General features: G+C 50.4%; 1 protein-coding gene across 2 annotated transcripts in view; it reads left to right on the forward strand.

The window, feature by feature from the left end:
• Positions 1–12,142, forward strand: part of EPHB2 (EPH receptor B2) — a 136,108-nt gene extending 123,966 nt beyond the window's left edge. For both annotated transcript variants that reach the window (XM_071575935.1, XM_071575936.1), the window contains exons 13-16: positions 2,541–2,690; positions 6,680–6,873; positions 8,113–8,268; positions 10,876–12,142. In XM_071575935.1, coding sequence (XP_071432036.1) covers positions 2,541–2,690; positions 6,680–6,873; positions 8,113–8,268; positions 10,876–10,984 — 609 coding nt within the window. In that variant the 3' untranslated portion in view covers positions 10,985–12,142. The remainder of the gene's footprint in view (positions 1–2,540; positions 2,691–6,679; positions 6,874–8,112; positions 8,269–10,875) is intronic.
• Positions 12,143–18,810: the final 6,668 nt, after the last annotated feature.

Consider the following 18,810-nt stretch of genomic DNA (forward strand, 5'->3'; position numbering starts at 1 on the left):
GAAAGACCAATGAAATAAATGGAAGAAGGTTTTTGCCTGCAAGGTCCAGTCATTCCTGTGGATAGCTGAGCCTTCTTCCAAACATGTCTGCAAGCACATACATGTCCCTGAAAAGCCATTAGTTGAGATCATGCCATGGGTACCCAGTGGGATCCAGCTGGGATCCTTTGAGATGCTGCCCTGACAAATTTGTTGCCAGGGCAGCAAGTCTGAGTTTTTTATCATCACTGTCCAGTTGTGCTGCCCTGCTGTCCAGGAGTCCATCATCCTGCTGTCCAGCAATCCATCATCCTTCTCTGTGTCATGTCACAGGCTCAGCCCCAGGAGTGACAGACTGAAGGGTGGGTGCATGCTGGGCATTCATCCCAGCAGTACCAGATACTGATTTTCCAGAGAATCTGAATTAGACAGAAACATTCCTAGAAATGCTTTCATGAACATGTAACAACTTCTCAGGAACACCACAATGCCAGTGACACAAGTGCCACCAAGGACCTGTGGCCTGTCTCAGGATGCAGAACGTGCCCTGGGACCAAGGGATTGTTTAAAGCCCTGCTGCTCAGTGAGGCTGTGGCCAGGAGTTCTTGGAAAGAAGTGTTGTAGAGCAGGGGCAAGGCCTGCAGGAAATCATCCCTCCTGGGTCTTTGGAAGCTGCCAGTGATGAGATCCTGGCACAGCTCCTAGTGAATTGTATCAGGAGTTGAATACCAAACAAACACCAAAAATGTGTGGGTTTATTCTCATCTGAACTTTTGTAGCTTCAGACATCAACTTTTCCATCTTACACAGCCTTAGAAACTAATAACATTTATTTTTTGCAACATGTTCCTTACAGCCAATTAACTTTCCCTTTGTTGACTAAATAAAATACATGGTGTTTACTGCTGTTCTCTATCCCTGTTATTGTCCCTGTAGCTTTTCTCTCTAATAATAAATTCGTCATCCCTAATTTATCCTTCTTGAAGTGTGAGCACTGAGGCAGGACATAGATTATCTATAGTGGCAGAATTTGTGCAGCTGCTGTACCAGAGAACCAGGAGGGTCTTCCTCTGCCAAATGGCCTGTCCTGAGATGCATGAGTAGGTTTTTTTGGCATTATCCCAGGGACCTTGTGTCCAAGGATGGGCAGCAGCCACAAGCTGTGGCTTGGGAGGTTCATGGCTGAGGTCCTGGATCACATCACCCCAGAAATGGGAGGTCCCAGTGAAGTGATGTCCCATGAGGATCCTCCAAAGTCTGTAATTTGTCATTTAGAACTTCTCTTTTAGATGTTTTTAAACCCACTGCTTGCCAGGAGCTCTGTCAAGAGTCTGCCTGATGGAGAGGACATTGTGGTTGGTGTGAAATGCTTGGTCTTCCCCTCTTGTGGAAAAGAGAATATTTTGCCTGAGATTTGTGGCTGTGAGAAGAGTAAGGAACATTATCTTTTTTCAGTTTTCTGACATGCATTGGGACTGAGTCCTGTAAAGTTCTAGGAGACTCCTAGTAACACATACCAGTTATTTATTGACAAAATACAATCTTCTTTAATCTTCTCACAGCCACAAAACACAGACAATTTTTCTTAGTTTTCAGCACAGATTTTCTCTTCAGAAGGTCCCTTGAGTGAATGGCTCAAGTTCAAAGTTCCTGGAGGGAAATCAGGAGGATGGAAGGGCTTCAGCTGAGCATTGCTCTGTGTGTGTCACTCCTGTGTGGTTAACTCTCCTGTAGGAGTAAAGAGTCCTGATTTCTCCAGAGCTGGATGACAGAGCCCCCAGTGCCCACCCAATCCATTCCATTTCCCATCAGTCACCCAGGAGAAGCTGTTCACTCCATCTTGGTCCCCAAAACAGGCAGGATCCAAATGTGCTGGATCATGTGTATCCATAAACAGACTGAGATACGAGGACTCCAGCTCAAGAATGATACACCATTGACTTCAAAGAGTCAACAGATGGAGAAGGCTGAAGAGGAAGGTGTTCTAATTCCATTTATTGAGCTCTCTAGGTAGAGAGGTGACAGCAAAATGATGGAGGGAGATCAGTCTGGAATTTCCTACATTCCTGGACTTCCATCTTTCTACCAAAGTCTCTGTTAGCACCATGGGCACTTCACCATGACAAGGGGAACTAGGAGGAGGCAGGTGGAAGGAGTTTAATCTTGTTTAATCTGATGCAGAGGAGGCTGAGGGAACCCTTCTACGTGACCTACAGTACTTGAGGAAGAAGACAGAGCTGAACTCTGCAGTGGCACCAGATGATACAAGGGGCAATAGGCAAAAATATGTCTTGAGAGGTTCAAAGTGAACAACAGGAAAAGCTTCTTCCCCAAGAGGGTGGTGGGACAGATCACCAAATGGGGAGAACCATCATCATTGAAGGCTTTCTAGCTTTGCTGGACAATCCACATTCATCTTGAAGTAGCATGAGGGAAAATCCTGTAATCCCTTCCTTCTAGGACATTACCAGAATATTGCAGGCCAATATTGTGGACACTCATGTTTTCATGAGTGTCTTGCTCTTGCTCTCTCTGTACTATCCTCTGGTTTTGCCCTGCAGGGTGGGAAGATCCCCATACGATGGACGGCACCTGAGGCCATTCAGTACCGCAAGTTCACCTCGGCCAGTGACGTGTGGAGCTATGGAATAGTCATGTGGGAGGTGATGTCATATGGAGAGCGGCCCTACTGGGACATGACCAACCAAGATGTGAGTTGAGGAACCAGGGGCAAAACCACTGAAATTGGGAGCATTGCAAGGCCAAAGTGTGACCCCAGCCTGTGGCATGTCCAGAGCCTTCTCCATTTGAGGGAGATGTGTCCAGGGTCAACACCTTTGGAAGAAGTACTGGGGTTAATTTGGGGATTTGTTCTGGTCATGTTGTGCTGCTGTGACAGAGGGTGGGGACTGCACAGCACCCACTGCAGTAGGACAGGGTGAAGGTGAGCACCCCTGGGGCGGGGGGCATGTGTCGAGGAGGCGAAGGAGCAGGTGGGTGGGAAAAGAAATGTCACTTAGCTGAGAGCTCCTGGAGCAGCAAGCAGAGCTTCCTCTGCAGGGAGCACAGGCGTTCCATGGCAGTCTGCTACAGAGTCAAGAATGGTTTGGGTTGGAAGAGACCTGTAAAGATCATCTCATCCACCCCCCTGCCATGGTCAGGGACACCTTCCACTAGATGGTCATTATATCTCCCATGGACTGTGGTCTGTAAGAAGCCAAGCAATTTATATGCACCCAGAAACCAAACACCCAAGGTGTTTCAGAATATGATGAGCTGGAAATACTTTATGCCTCTTCTCTTGAATTGGAGCACTTCTGTGCATTCCTGGCTCCCTGGGGCACCCAGGCAGTTTCCTTGGCTCCATGCAAGGTGCTCTGTGGCCACAGTCAGACCTTCACCATAGCAATGCCATTCTCCCTGTTCTCCTGGTACTGGGGGGTCAAAGCTCACCTGGCTGGTAGCAAGGAGTGCCATGAGGATGCTGCACCTGCCCGTGTGGGTCATGAATGTCTCTTTTAATTCTGTCTCTCTGAAGAGCTGCACTTCTTCTTGCCCTTCTTTGCCTTGTAAACCCTTAGGATCTAATGCCAAGGTCCTGGATGGATCCTTGAAAGGCCCAAGGCTTGTCCTTCCCTTCTGCTGCAAGCCTGGCTCTTGCAAACCTGCATGTGCCAGCATCTGCCTTGGCTTCCAACATAGAATCATAGAATGGATTGGGTTGGAAAAAACCTCTGAGATCATCAAGTCCAACCCTTGGTCCAACTCCACTCCATTTACTAGATCATGGCACTCAGTGCCACGTCCAATCTCAGTTTAAAAACCTACAGTCTCAAAGCATGTCTCAAAGCTGCCTCTGGGCAGTCCATGGGAAGCCTTCAGACTGACATCTCCATCTCCATCACGCTGTGGCTCCTAAAACAGCCTTGCCTTACAGGGAGAGTGACAGCCAAGCCTTCCCCCTGACTCCTGCCCCTCCTCCTGCCCCTATGGCAGATCAGACCTTTTCAATGTCAATGTGTCTCCATCCAGGCCCTGTCAGGTTTCTCCAGAGTGAAACCATATCCTCCTTAGTGCCTGGTGGGAAACTGTGAGTCCCTAAGCCTGGAGCAGATAAGTGACATCTGAGCACCTTTGGCAGTTCACAGCCTTGCCCCAGCCCCTGCCATACCAGAAAAATCTTTGCATGAGTTCTGTGAGGCAGTGGGAAGGGAGTTAGGGGTCTGCCCTTCTCAGCAAGGACAATTCCCTTCCTGTCAAGCCTTCATGGTCACCTCAGTTTCAAGCATTTCCTGCAGCCAGGTGTCACTGTACCTGCAGCCTTTGCCCCTCTCCCCTGTCCTCCTCCCTGGACCTCTTCCCTGGATGGTTTCTCCTGCCACAGCCTCTGGGCTGCAGCAGCTCCATGCGCCAGTGGCAGCGCAGCCTGTGCCTGTCCTTGGCATCTCCCGCTGCCTGTCTCCTGTCCCAGCCCCTTCTGCTGCTTCTCCTGCCGCAGGACATGGTGACATGGTGCCCCAGAAGCTGTCACCACTTAAGCCCAGCTGGTGCTGCCTGCGGAGGGCGCGTGGCGGGTATTCAGTGCAGGTTGGCCTCCTGACCCTGGGGTGTGAGCGCCTGGGGAGGCTGCGGGGAGAGCAGCCTGTGCTGCCTCCTGGGATGTGGCTGATGGGAGCAGGGAGGGAGAGAGCAGCCTGTGCTGCCTCCTGGGATGTGGCTGATGGGAGCAGGGATGGAGAGAGCAGCCTGTGCTGCCTCCTGGGATGTGGCTGATGGCAGCACGGTGGGCAGCTTGTCTGGAAAGCACTCAGTCCATGCTGGGGATGAGCACTTGGTCCTTGTGCGATGCTGCTGCCCAGCCCTGTGCCCCCTGTGCCTCCCTGCCCCTCTGCCTTGGGTAGACATAGAGCTGGGAAAAGGTTCAATTTGCACCTCCTGGGAGAATCCTTGAGTGGGAGCCAAGAGCAGCACAAAGCACATCAATGGTCAGAAAGTCATGGGATCATTCAGGTTGGAAAAGCCCTCTAAGATCATGGAGTCCAACCATCAACCCAGCACTGCCATGTTCACCTCTAAACCATGTCCCCAAGTGCCACATCCACACACCTTTTGAACCCTCCCAGGGATGGTGACTCCACCACTTCCCTACACAGCCTGTTTCAGTGCTTGACAACCTTTTCCATAAATAATTTTTCCCTAATAGCCAATGTAAACCTCCCCTGGCATAACATGAGGCCGTATCCTCATCCTGTCATCCGGCACATTCTGGCAGCAGTGGTGCTGTCCCCACATCTCAGGTCAGCCTGCACAGAACCTTGGCCATGCTCATCAGTGTCTGGAGAACCTCTCTGTCCATTCCCTGCCTGAAGCCACAGTTCTTAAACCCTGCCAGATCCCCCTCCTCATGCTCTGGATTGCCTGGCATGGATTGGCCACCTGCCCTCCCTTGCAGAGAGCCTCCTACTGCCACAACACCTCCAGTGCCTCATTCCCACCAACCCTTCCCTGCTTCTCTCCCATTCCCAGCTGCAGTATCCTTAATTTTCTCTATGTAGCCTTCCTGCTCAACAATATATTCACCATCATGGGTATGTCCAGTCCTTCCTCAAGATGAGGGCACAGCCTGGAATATCCCACCAGTCAGATCTCTGTCCTTGGAAGTGTGCAAGACATGGCTGGACAGAGCCATGGCAGCCTCAATCCCATGGTGAGAATAGCCAGAGACATCAGGGTCCTTCCTCTGGACCCCTGGGGGAGGTTCTGTCCCTCTTCCTCCCCTTTTCTTCCATTCCCGTGGAGAGCTGATCATTTCAAAATGCTGCTCCTGATTTCTGCAGTATCCTCAGGTCTGAATTTTATCCTCACTTTTGAGTTTTGTTGTCACACACAGGCCTATTTCTTGTGTCTTGTGTCCTTCAGTGCCAGTGCTGTGTATGGCCAAAAGGTGGGATAATCCTGCCTGCACATGCCTCTGACAGAGGAATGTGTGTCCCTGGAAGGTGCAGCTCCATCCTCCTCAATCACCAAGGAGAGGATGGAGGGCTGCAGGTACAAGGAGGTGTGATCACCCCTGAATAAGATACTCCAGTCCTTGTTCCTCTGCTGTTTCCACTGGACAGTGCAAGACCAAGCGTTTTCCAGGTTGTGTGGAGCAGTGAGGAGACAGCCAAGCCCTGTGTCAGCCCAGAGCTGCAGCCTGGCCCAGGCAAGGTCTGCTGCAGCCCTTCTCCATCCCATGGCACAACCCGGTCACCTGGACAGGCTGGTTTGTTGGCAGGAGTAGAAAATAGGGGCAGTTTCTCTGTCTGTAGGTCACAACCCTTCACTGGACGGGATGTTCTGCTCCCAGTGAGCTGCTGTGCTGGGTACCTGTCCAAAAACACCCCCTGACTCACCTGCCTCATGGCTGGAGCTGTGCCATGACACATCCTGGCAGGGCAGCAGGGATGGGCTCTCCCCACATCAGGAGCCAGCCAGGCTGGGTGTTGGCTGGGCAAGGCTGGTGTCACCTTCCAGGACACCTCACCCCTCACCTGTCATGCCAAGGGCTGGGAGTTAAAGAGCAGGGTGGGTGGTGGGAGATGGAAGGCAGCAGTGAGTGCAGTCTCATGCCAGTCACCCTCAGGATCCAAGAAAGGGAACACTGTGAATTAAATAGGTTTTATCTCAACTGCGCCGATCTCTTTTTCTCCTGTTGCAGGTGATAAATGCCATCGAGCAGGACTATCGACTGCCACCACCTATGGATTGCCCAAATGCCCTTCACCAGCTCATGTTGGACTGTTGGCAGAAGGATCGAAATCACAGGCCCAAATTTGGGCAAATTGTCAACACCTTAGACAAAATGATCCGGAATCCAAACAGCCTGAAAGCCATGGCACCTCTTTCCTCTGGGTACGTGCCTCTGCCTTCCTCCTGTCCTCTGGCTTCTCTGTGCAGCTTTGCTGTCCTTGGGTCCTGGTGGGCACCATCCCTGCACCTCTCCAGGAGCTGCTTTATGTGCAGCTTGGCTTGTGGTTAGTCCTTTACAGGGTGGGCATTGAGAGATCCCACAACAGTTTGGGGTGGAAGGGACCTTAAAGCTTATCCAGTCCCACCCCTTGCCATGGGCAGGGACACCTTCCACCAGCCCAGGTTGTTCCAAACCCTGTCCAACCTGGCCTTGAACACTTCCAGGGATAGGTCAACCAAAGGGCAGGGATGCAGATGTCAGGGTCACTCTGGTCCTGTCCTTGGACAGGTCTGGTGTACACAGACAGCTCATGGACTGTTGGTACAGAAATATCAAAGGTGAGCAATTCAGATCTATATAGACCCTGTGAGACTGAAAGCAGCTGAGAATAAAGGCCACAGCTGCTGTGGACCAGTAAAGGAGAAATCACTCCCTAGGAGTTCTTACCAACTCCCCAGAAGTTTCTCAGGAGAATTCCTCAGGTTTCCCACAGGATACCGGAGGTGTACCTGAAAACAGTCAGGATGAGTTCACCAAAACACTGGACTTGTGAGATATGGACTATAACCAATTAGAGTTTGCAGTTAGATGGTGTGAGGTTCAATTTAGCCAATTGAACGTAGCTTTAACCCTACATAAACTGTGTGCAGTGGGTAATAAATGGCATTCTCTTGGTCACATTGGTCTGGTGTGTGGTGTCCTTATTCCTCCACGCTATTTATTGTTTACTTTAATGGACAGTGTACTCTGCATGTAGAGGAGCATCTTGGTTTCATGTACACATGGAAGCTGGAGGACTGTGGTTGCTCTGGTTGTCCAGTCTCACACTTGATGGAAGCAAATAAGCCTTGTGAGAGAGTGCAGTGCTTCCCTGGGCTGGGTGGGATTCACCAACCTGTGGGGAGCACTGATCCTGTCCTGAGAATGAACTTTTCCCCCTTGTGCAGTCAGGATTTTAAAGCTGCATCGTCTCTGATGGCTCCTGCCTCTCCTCTCTGAACTGATCCAGAAGGACTTTCCTGGTGCTCTGTACAGTCCCTCCCTCAGCAGGAAGTGTTTTCTGGTACTCCCCAGTACAGAGCAGTGCAGGCTCTGAAGGATGCTGGGCCTGGTGCCTCCAGCTGCTGCAGGAACAGTCGTGCTTGCAGCCCTTTGTCTGCTCATTCCCATTTCTGTTCCAGGATGAACCTGCCCCTCCTGGACCGCACCATCCCGGATTACACCAGCTTCAACACTGTGGATGAGTGGCTGGATGCCATCAAGATGAGCCAGTACAAGGAGAGCTTTGCCAGTGCTGGCTTCACCACCTTTGATGTTGTATCTCAGATGACTGTAGAGTAAGTGCCCAGGCTTTGCATCCCAGAACACAGGGAAAGTCTCAGCAGTTTAACAGTGGTTGTTTGTTACTAAATTAGCTTTTATTTTCACATTCTGTAGTTTTACTTTTATAGAATTTGTTGCTTGGTGGAGCCTCTTTTAGTCTGTTCAGTTTCTGGAGGCTCTGTCTGGTGTGTCTGTCTGTCCCTCTGCAGAATTCATCTCCACACTGTCACACTGCACGTCCCCACTGTGAAAATGAACACCCCCCAAGGATCTCCAGAACCCTGGCATGGAACAAACAGAGATTTCAGGTGGCATCAGGCAGTTCTCCAGCCACTCAAGGGCACTTTTAGGCTCTGCAGTGCTCTTGGATGTGTGGTGTATCAGTGATGGAGACAACAAGCTGCAAACAAAGTCCTGCCTAAGAAAGGCCTCTGAAAGTCCCCATCATGGAATCACAGAGGGGTTACAGTTGGAAGGGAACACTGGAGGTCATCCAGCCCAACCTTCTCACTCAGCCAGGGTTCCCTGGAGTGACTTCCTCAGGATTGTGTCCAGACAGCTTTTGAACATCCCCAGTGAAGAGACTCCACACCCTCTCTGGATTTGGTGCCTAAATCCAGATTTTCATCTACCAATGAGTCAGAATCTGATCACACAAACAGCACAAAGTGAGACCTTTTCTGGCTTTTGTTCTGATTCTGCTGCTGGGAAATTCACATGGCAGTTCCGACTCTTGGAATACATCTGTGGTACAACCCCATGGCCCTGGGGATGATTTTGGTACAATATTTTTTCTATTCAGACAGCAGAAAGAGAGAGGGTCCACAAAATCTGAAGGGTAGAGAAGAGTTTTGGCCAAGACTAGACATCAGACCCAACCACAACCCAACCCTGCCTGGGGTGTGCTGTGTGCAGTGTCCAACAGCAAACAGCTCTGCAGGCAGCCTGTTCTTCACAGGCATCCTCGTTGTCCCTTAAATGTCACTTCTCCCAGTCCCTTACCATGTCCCTCAAAATATCTTTCAAGTGCTTCACCACAATCCCAAGAGCATCCTCAGCTGATGTCCCACCAGTTTTGACAAACCTCCCTTGCACATTCCTCACCTGCTTGGCTGAACATCAAACACAGAGGATGGGCCAAGTCCTCTTTCCTTGGGAGATGATGGTGCAACTGTACTTGGCATCAGCACCTGATGGTCACTGCTCTTGCAGAATTAGATAGTCATGGAAGTGGAGCTGCTGTTTGGTTCAGACTTGGACAGCCAGGAAGAGGTAAATGTTTCCTGAAGACTGATTTGGTTCACCAAATCCACATGGGTTCAACACTGACCTACTAGAAAGGTTTCTCACTGGTTGTCTGCAGGCTGGGACACCTGGGCCATCAAATTATCTGTCAAGAATCCCAGAATAGTTTGGGTGGGAAGAAACCTCAAAGCCCATCCAGTTCCACCCCCTGCCATGGGCAGGGACACCTCCCACCAGCCCAGGGTGCTCCAAGCCCTGTCCAACATGGCCTTGGAAACTTCCAGGGATGGGGCAGCCACAGCTGCTCTGGGCAACCTGTGCCAGGGCCTGCCCACCCTCCTAGCCAGGAATTTCTTCCCAATGTCTAATCAAGTATCTGATGTCCAGGGCAGAAAGCTCAGAGTCCCAGGGCTGTGCAGAGCCACAGTCTTATTGTGGGTTACAGACATGAGTGAAGAAATTTTTCCACCTTTCCATGGAGCTCCTGTTTGCCCTTCTTTGCCCTTTGGCCTCCACTCTAAACCAGGCAGGGGGTTTGCCACACCTCCCCTTAAATGCTCTTCCAAACACTCCAGGGGAAAAGGCACCTGGAAATCCTCAGAGTCAGGTGTGGGTCATGCCCCAGGAGTGCCATCCATCCCCTGATGGGAAGAAGATCTGAAGAATTCATGACTGAGGTTTATCCACCAAGAGGGAGATGGGAGCAAACTCAGCTGAAGCCACAATTGGGCCTAAATTAGAGTCACACTCATGCTCTTGGCATGACCTTTATTTCTCCCAGATGCCCAATAACTATAAAAAACAGAAGCACTCCAAAAAGTAGATTACCATGATATAACACAAAGAATAAGTAGAAAAGTTGATCATTTCATGATCTTATCAGATCAAAAGAAAAGCACCAAGAACAACCATCATCTGCACAGGGTGAGGGAGATTCACTCCAGTGAGGGGCAGGACATCCTGCTCTGTGTTTCCAGAGATGGGAAACATGAGTCCAAACAAAATGGTACAAGAGTAGAAAATTCAAGGCAAGTTGACTTACAAGCAGTGAGCAGAGCCTGGGGCATTTGGTTTCACACTCTCTGTTGAGGTTCCAGGACTCTGAGGGTGCTGCAGGTGGGTAGAAAATGGAAAGATTGGAGGATAAACCAGGAAAAGTTAGAGAGGTTTTGTAGGATTTGCATCCACTGATTCCATTCATGGAAGAAATCTGTGGAGACTTCAGCTGCCTACATACCCTTTGGAGGGAATCCTGGAATCACAGAATGGGTTGGGTTGAAAGGGACCTTAAAGATCATCTGAAATACCATCTATGAGCTTGTTTTGCTGTGAGAAAATATCGTCTGATTTCATGTTTGTTTCTTTTCCTCCCAAAGGGACATTCTGCGAGTTGGGGTCACTTTAGCAGGACACCAGAAGAAAATTCTGAACAGTATCCAGGTGATGAGAGCACAGATGAACCAAATTCAGTCTGTGGAGGTTTGATGGCTGCGTGTCCTCCTCCTCCTCTTCCTCGAGGCCCTGCTCCCCTTTGCCCCTGTATGTCCAAGCTCCAGTTCTTGAGTGTTCTGCATGGACCAGAGACAGGCAGCTGCTCTGAGCATCAGGGCAGCAGGAAGGAACACCCTGTCCTCAACAACCAGGAGTCACCAAGAGCTTCTAGAATTTAAGCAATGGAAAAAGGGAACAAAAAAGACAATTATTTTGAAAAAAAAACAAAACAAAAACTGTGAAATATTTTTAAATAATAATAAAGCAATTGCATTCTTGAAAAGGGCTCCAAGACCAATGGGAGTCTCCAAAGGAAGAGAAAAGAGCAACTTCATGTTTCCTCTTGCACAAGGCTGCTGCAGCTGGGCCCAGGCACCTCTGGAGCAATGAGACTTCTTCAGGAAGAGGAGTGCAAAGAAAGGCCCCAGAAGCACATCCTTTGCTCCCGTGGGCTGTGGCTCTGGGAATGTCATGCAGCCCTTCCCCAAAGCCCCTGTGAGCAGATCAGAGGGGGGAGAGCTGAAGCTCTTTGGTGCTGTGGAACCAAGTGCATCTCAGAAACTGATGGACTTCTTCAAAAGCTGAAGACTTTTCTTTTTTAAAAAAAACCCCACAACAAATAAACTAAGACTAGAGGAGGCTGTTTCCACAAACGAGAAGGAATCTGTAATGCCTGGGGGGGGGATGGGGACAACCAGTTCTTTTTACACCTCTTACTTTCTCTTGTCATGGAACAGTTTTGTGAGTGACAGTTCCTAAGGGTCCGTCCATCCACCCTCCGGTGGCATCGTGTCTCATACATATCATATGCACAAGACTTTTAGTGATGTCCTTTCTAGATGCCAATGATCTTTTCCCAGAAGACTTCCCAAGTACAGTATGTAGTAGTTTTTGATTACAAATGCTGACGTGTACCTTTATTTTTCAGTTGTCATTGTTGGGAGATTTGTCCTTTTACATTGTTTTGTTAACACCAGTTTGTGAGTTTGGGGTTGGAAACTTTTTGGTTGGTTGGGGTTTGGTTTTTTTTGATGAAAAAAGAAATGACATCTCCAAGCATCATATCATCCAAGAACTTAAATCCCTTCCCTGTGGAAGGAAAAATTGCAGCTCATTGCCAATATGCCAGGAGAAAAAGGTTTTTTATATGCACATTTCCTCCCGTTTGCCTCTTTGTTCTTTCCCGTTGGTCGTGGCACAGCAGGTGGTGGTGGCTGTTGGGTTTGCAGTTGTTTGCCAAGATGAACAGACCACCAGTTTGGTTCAGGGGTGCATGGCTGAACAGTGTCACAGAGGGCTTGGGGAGGCAGAGGTGGGAGGGTGGTTGGGTTTGTGAGGGAATGGTGACTCCCCAGTGGCTGCCAGAGCCCTCTGGAAAGGTCTGGCTGCTGGGAAAGGTGTTGGGTTGGTGCATGGAGCACAGAAAGGCAGAGGGAGCCCAGTTCTCCAGGAGGAGGTGGTGGGTTTGGAGTGTGAGTTGTGTGATCTGGTGCTCTGCAGTTCCCAAGCTGTGCAGGTGTGCTCTGTGCCATTTGGGGACCTGTCCCTTCAGTAGGTGAAGCTCTGGGAGCTCTGAGGCAGCTTCAGGCCCAGCCAGGGCCCTCGAGGACAGCAAAGACAAACACCTGCTCCCAGGTCTCCAGAGGCAAAATGCTATGGCTGAAGCTGAGTGATCAGTCTGTGGGTTTATAAGTAACTGAAATAAATTCTTTAGTTACTGACCAGGTCTTTGGGATGTGTAAATGCCACCAACAGAGCACAGAGATGTGCAAATGGGAGTTAGGTTGGTCCCCCTGTCCAGCACCACCTCATATCCTTTGAGACACTCCTGCCACCACCACCTTCCTCTGGCCACATGTGGCCTTTTCCCACTGATGCCCTGGCCATTTACCAGCCCCTGTGTGCCATTGCCATGTCACTCCTGGGGCCCTCCCCTCCTCTGCAGCAGCGTGGGCTGCTCAAAGCACATTCATTGTGAGCTCCTTGGCTGTATTTTCCAGGAGCTGAATCCAAAAGGAAGTGTGTCTGCTGTGGATGAAAATCCCAAACTGTCTAGACCTCTGAGGCCAGACATCAGGATTTCCCTGGACTGCTCATAAAACATGAGGCCATTTATAAAATAATTTTAGTGTTTTCCACTTCCAGACCAGATCCAACAACAAAGCCCTTGTGAGTGGCATCGGACCATTCCCTGCCAGCATGAGACACTTCTCCACAGAGCTTCTGCACTGTCCCAAAGTTTGGTGCTTCAGCAGCAGGGGCCTTAACTGGAGGAGTTGCCCCTCCAGCCCCTACTCACCAGAAGCCCCCAGTGCAGTGCTGTGTATTTGCACCCAGAGCCCTGGCATGGCACCCAGAGCAGGTGAACACCCGCTGTGTGCTGGGTGGCCAGGGCCACGTTCTGAGCTCAGTGTCCCCAGTGCAGCCCCTCTGACAGCACCACCACTGTCCTGCATCACCTCAGGTGGCAGAGTTTGGTATGGAGCAAGGAGGGAGTGGACTCTGGGCATGGTGTGTGCAGGTGGGACCTGGACAAATCAGCTGTCTGTCCTGATCCAGCCTGGCTTAGCCTGTGTCTCAGAGGGGATGCTGGGCATGCCTTTGGGTCAAAAAGCACTTTCTCCTGGTCAGGGAATGGACTCAGCTTTGAAAGAGCATAGAAAAATCACTGGAGTTGACTAAAGCACACAGAGTCCTTGCAGAGGGCACACAGGGAAAGCAGGAGCTGCTCTGTGTGGCAGGTCCTGTGTGGGGAGCAGGGAGGACTCTCCCTTGGTGCCTCTGTCTCATGCCGTAGCTGCTGGGGGTTAACCAGGAGCAGTTGTCAGGCTTTCCCAAAGGCACGTCTGGAGCTGTGTGGTGGCAGTTCAGTGTGAGGGAAGGATGGTGCTGTGCCAAGCTGTCCTGCCACAGCCACCTGTGTACCAGAGCTTTGCAGGGAGAGCTGTCTGCCTGGAAAACCCACCAGCAGATTCCTGTGGGGCAACCATGTGAAAGGGGCACATGATGCCCTTCAGTTGTCCTTCCCAGACAATTCCTGACTGTTCCCTGCCATCCTGTGCATTCCTGCAGACACCAAGGAGGAGCAATGCCCTCCTTTGCAGCACCCCTCCAGAGCCACTCAGGGCTTGGGAGGGCACTTCAGGTCTTCTTCATTTGAAGACATTTTGTCTTAATGCACTGAACCTCCTCGCTGGCTGCTGTCAGACACATCTACCTGCCAGACCCAGCCCACTGTGAAGGCCAGGACCCAGCTCAGTGCCACAGCTCCCCAGAGCTGTGGCAGCCATCTGCAGGACAGAGAAAGCACATCCTTGTCTCTTCTTCTGACCAAAAATCACATGGAGTTGGTTCTAAAAGGAGCACATTGCCATCTGTTTACACCAGACATGGCTGTGACATCTGTGTGTGGCTGTGTAGGACTAATGGAGAACTGGCCTAAAATAGACCTGGTCCAGAAAACACTGCAATGTCCTGAACCCCTCAGCTCTCCTGGGAGCACACGGAGCCCAGTTCCTGTCCAGTCCTTTGGCTGCCTGTGGCACACTCTGCAGTGCAGGGCACAGGCACTGGAGGGACCTGAACAGATTCATTCCATGGGTCTCCAATGCCCTGCATGGAAACGGGAATCTGTTGGCCAAACTCAGTGTGTTCCCAGGGGCAAAGGCACTTACTGACTGTGACACTGTGAACTCCTGTTGTGCATGTGCATGTGCATGTGGGTACTGAGCAAGGACATTTGCAGGCAGCTTGGTGCAGTTTTCACATTTCCCTTCTACCTTTCAAGCTACCTCCCAGACCTGCCCTCCTCCTTTTTCCAGTGCCATCTCCTGCTGAGGTCACCCTGGGCTGGTGTTTGGTGGGAGAGCTGAGCAGGTTAGAAGTTCTCAGTTGGCTGCCAATGATAAGTTAAATCTTGCAGAGCATCCTGGGGCAGAGTGGAGAAAGCAAAGCTTATATGGGTAGAAAGAACTTAAAATATATTTAGTGGGTCATTTCCAGCTGTTGCCACCAACCCTCTCCCTGGAATTGTGGCACAGGGATGTGAAGGAGAAAGGAAAAACAAACCTGTGAGATAGAGCAGTGCCACGAGGAGTCCCTTGTCCTTGTGGCTGTGGGGACACAGGAGCAGAGCCCTGGGAGCAGCACATCCCCTCCCCACATGACCTGTCCTCCCCAGGAAAACCTCAAACTGCTTTTTGTAAATTAGTGGGGATTTGTGGATTTCAGCAGTGGCTTCCAAAGGCAGCTTGGGGTCAATGGGGCTGGCACAGGGTTTGCCACTACTGCAGTTTCCCTGTAGTACATAATTCCATTGTGGAGTTCCATCCCACAGCTCTGTGCCAGTCATTGTACAGGCTCCTCTCGTTGGCATCACTGGGCCAGGACACACCAGAGGCACTGAGGGAAGTATATCAAGTGCCTGGGGAGAAGGCAGTGCTGCTTCCTCTGAGCTCTGCCTTGGACCATCTGCCACCAAGGGACTGTTGGATCCTGTTGTCCCTGTCCCAGCAGCAGGATCCTGCTCTGTCCATGGCTGCTCGAGCTTTCTCTGGTGCAATGCCCTCCAGCTCTGGCATGGCATGAGCCAAGGAGGAGATGCTTCAGCAGCATCAGCTGCTGCCTGGATTGTGGTGCTTTTCCCACTGCCCTTGAAGTTGTTCTTTGAATTTGGGTTAAAGGCAAGGTTCTTTCCCAGGTTCTTTTTTCCAGGCTGTGGATTAGCAGTGGCCTTAGAGAAAACCTCTTGGAAGGTTTGAGTAGCTGAGGTAACATCTTGTATTTTCCAGGCTGATTTATGTGAAAGCTGGAGTCAGGGCATGAACTCTGCTGCATCATGAACAGTTGTATCCTCTGATGATGGAATAAATCTGGGGCTGCCTTGGGTGTATGATCCAGAGTGCTGGAAGTGTCACTGCTGTCTGGTTTGGTTTAGTAGAGTTTATTGGTTTAATGTAAATCATCTTCCTTCCTGAATGTCTGACTCGAGGCTGAGTTAATGTAGATCTTTTTCCATCCTCAAAAATCTTACACACTTCACAGGATTCAGCTTTTCCTCTCTCAAAGTTACATATGAACAACTAATGCAGCACCAGCTTCATTTTCTCTCCTGGCCATTAACATCCAGTGCCATTAATAGCATCCTAAAAATTATCTCCTTTGCCCTGCAGTCCCCAGGGACTGGTGTGGGTTGTGCTTTCAGTCCTAGGACAAGAGTCCTTCATACCAGCTACTTAAGCCAAGTGCCCTGTCCTTGGAGTTCCATGGTCTGAGCTGGACCTGTTGCAGTCAACGCCCCCATCCTGTCCTGGGCTCTGCTTTGTGATGCAGGGACTGGTCCTGCTCATTGTGCTGGTTCCACCCTGGGCCCAGTTCTGTGTAATCTGCCACTGTCTCATGAGCAATTTCCACCAAAAAGTTCTCTTCCATGTTTCTGATTTCTCCTCCTTATTGCTGAGAGCTGCTGGAATCCTCCCACTATGCAGAATATAAGGGGTTTTTTTATCTACAGTCAGATTTTGGCCTTTTTTCTTAGGCTTGTTCAGGATGGTTTTGCTTCTTGTAATTGTTTGCCCCTTCCAAAGACAGGGCCCAGGATCTGTCTCTGGGACAGGACACAGGTCTCTGTTTGCTCCCATGTGTGTTCCAATCTTCCATGGCTCTCCTAGAATACTCCCTGCACTCTGCAAATATTTCCTGGAATTTACCTTCCTGCTCTCCCTCTGCCAATTCCACTGTCAAATACTGTTTGCAGAAATTTGGGACTGGAAGCCCGAGGTCCTCTCTCCCCACAAACCTTTGTCTGGATCTGCATTCCTGGCTATTCCTACCTGTCTTACAACCAATTCAGGAGGTGCTCTCTCTGTTTTTAAATTCTGCAGGACATTTCCCCGTGGTGCTGAGCTCTGCAGGAGAGGAGCAGCAGTCCCTCTGTATTCCTGGCTCATCCTTGTTGGATATTGCCCTGCCCCCATTGCTATCCCTGCCAACAAACCCCAAGGCTCAGCCTTGGGTGCCTCATTTTTTTGTCAGGGACCCCGTTTTGCCTTCATGAAAAAAAGAACAACAGTTGTTTAGGTGATCCTTTTCCAGTTCTTTCGTTCCAATAAACTCCAGGAATTTTTCAGTTGCCTCAACTGTTGCTTCTCCCTCTGAGGTCAGTCTGGAGCTCTTGCACAGATGTTGTGTTGTATCCTTGGATGATTCTGACCAAGTCTAGGAGGAAAGGATTACACTTTGTCAAGTCTTAAACACCAAACAGCTGTGCTAGCAAAAGTTAATGGAAGGGGTTGAAGGTCCTGCCTGGAGCAGGTGATTGGAATGAGATGATCTTTAAGGTCCCTTCCCCCCCAAACCATCCTGGCATTCTAGGAGGAATAGAGAAAATAGTTACTCTAACCTGAGGTTTAAGCTGACAATCAAATCATCCTTTTCTCCAAAATGCCTTTTGTTTGCACTTCCAGCTCAGGACTCCTGAGAGAGCTGATTGGGGAGAGACAGGTTGGCAGAAGCACCAGCCCCAAACAGCACCAGCCTGGCACAGATGGGTTGGCACACCCACCCCCTGGTTTGGCAAAGCCCCCCGGGCCTTGCTATCAAATATTGGCTCTCAGGAGCCTTCACACAAGTTATGAGCCAATGAATTTCTGATGTATTGGCTCCTCAAAGGCTGGGGATGCTTTTGTTCTCCTCCACTCAAAAGGGATCCACAGAAATTAAGAAATATATAGAGCTGCCTCTGGAACTGCCAAAAGTCTTTGGGAGGTATAAAAGATAAATAGATTTTGATTCTTGCTCTGGCAGAGGCAAACCACAATGATAAAAATGTCATGCCATTAAACCAGGAAAGATGTGAGAAGGGTGAGAAAGCAGCAGTCACTGTTTGTGACAGTAACAGCACTAAAGCAGGTGAAGCACAAAGCACAGGGATTGAAGGGTGCAGCTCATGGCTGGAGCTCATGGACACCCAGCATTAGATGGATTGGCAGGAAAAGGGGGATTTGAAGCTAAAGGAGGGTAAGTTTAGGCTGGATGTTGGGGAGGAATCCTTCCCTGTGAGGCTGGGCAGGCCCTGGCACAGGTTGCCCAGAGCAGCTGTGGCTGCCCCATCCCTGGGAGTGTCCAAGGCCAGGTTGGACAGGGCTTGGAGCAACCTGGGCTGGTGGGAGGTGTCCCTGCCCGTGGCAGGGGGTGGCATTGGATGGACTTTAAGGTCCCTCCCAACCAAACCACTCTGGGATTCTGTGGTTTAAAAGATGACTGGACAAAGTTGTGAAAGAATAATCTCAACACATCTCTTAAAAGCCCAAACATTCTATCAAGCATCACTGATTTTCCCTTTTCACTCTTTCTGGGGAGGGATTTCAGTGTGGAGCCAGAGGGCCTCCCATGCCAGGGGAAACCACCTGCTTCCTCCTCCCAGTTCCATGTGTGTCCCAAGGCATCCCTGGGGCTCAGAGCTGCAGTGCCATCAGTGCCTCAAACAGCAGGACAGGCACAGAAAGGGACACTCACTTGGTGGTCCTCCTGCACTGGATGTGGAAGTTCTCCAGGAAGCATCTTTGCCTCAAACCTTCTCTCGTGACTCGGGGAACATTAAGGGGGTGTTGGGGTGAGGAGAGGGCCCTGTCCTTCCCTTCCTCTGCTATGCTGTGGCTTCTGACAGTGACACTTGGCCCTCTGCATTGGTTGGCTCAGCCCTGGGAGCTGCTGGTTTTTGGGTATCTGACCATGAGTCCAAATGGACCCATCAGAGCTATCCCAGGGGTGAAAATGCAGGAAAGGAGCCTGGACAAGCTTCCAAAATGGGCAAAGAGCTC

This window comes from Pithys albifrons, chromosome 22 (genome assembly GCF_047495875.1).
Source record: "Pithys albifrons albifrons isolate INPA30051 chromosome 22, PitAlb_v1, whole genome shotgun sequence".
Classification (NCBI taxonomy): Eukaryota; Metazoa; Chordata; class Aves; order Passeriformes; family Thamnophilidae; genus Pithys; species Pithys albifrons.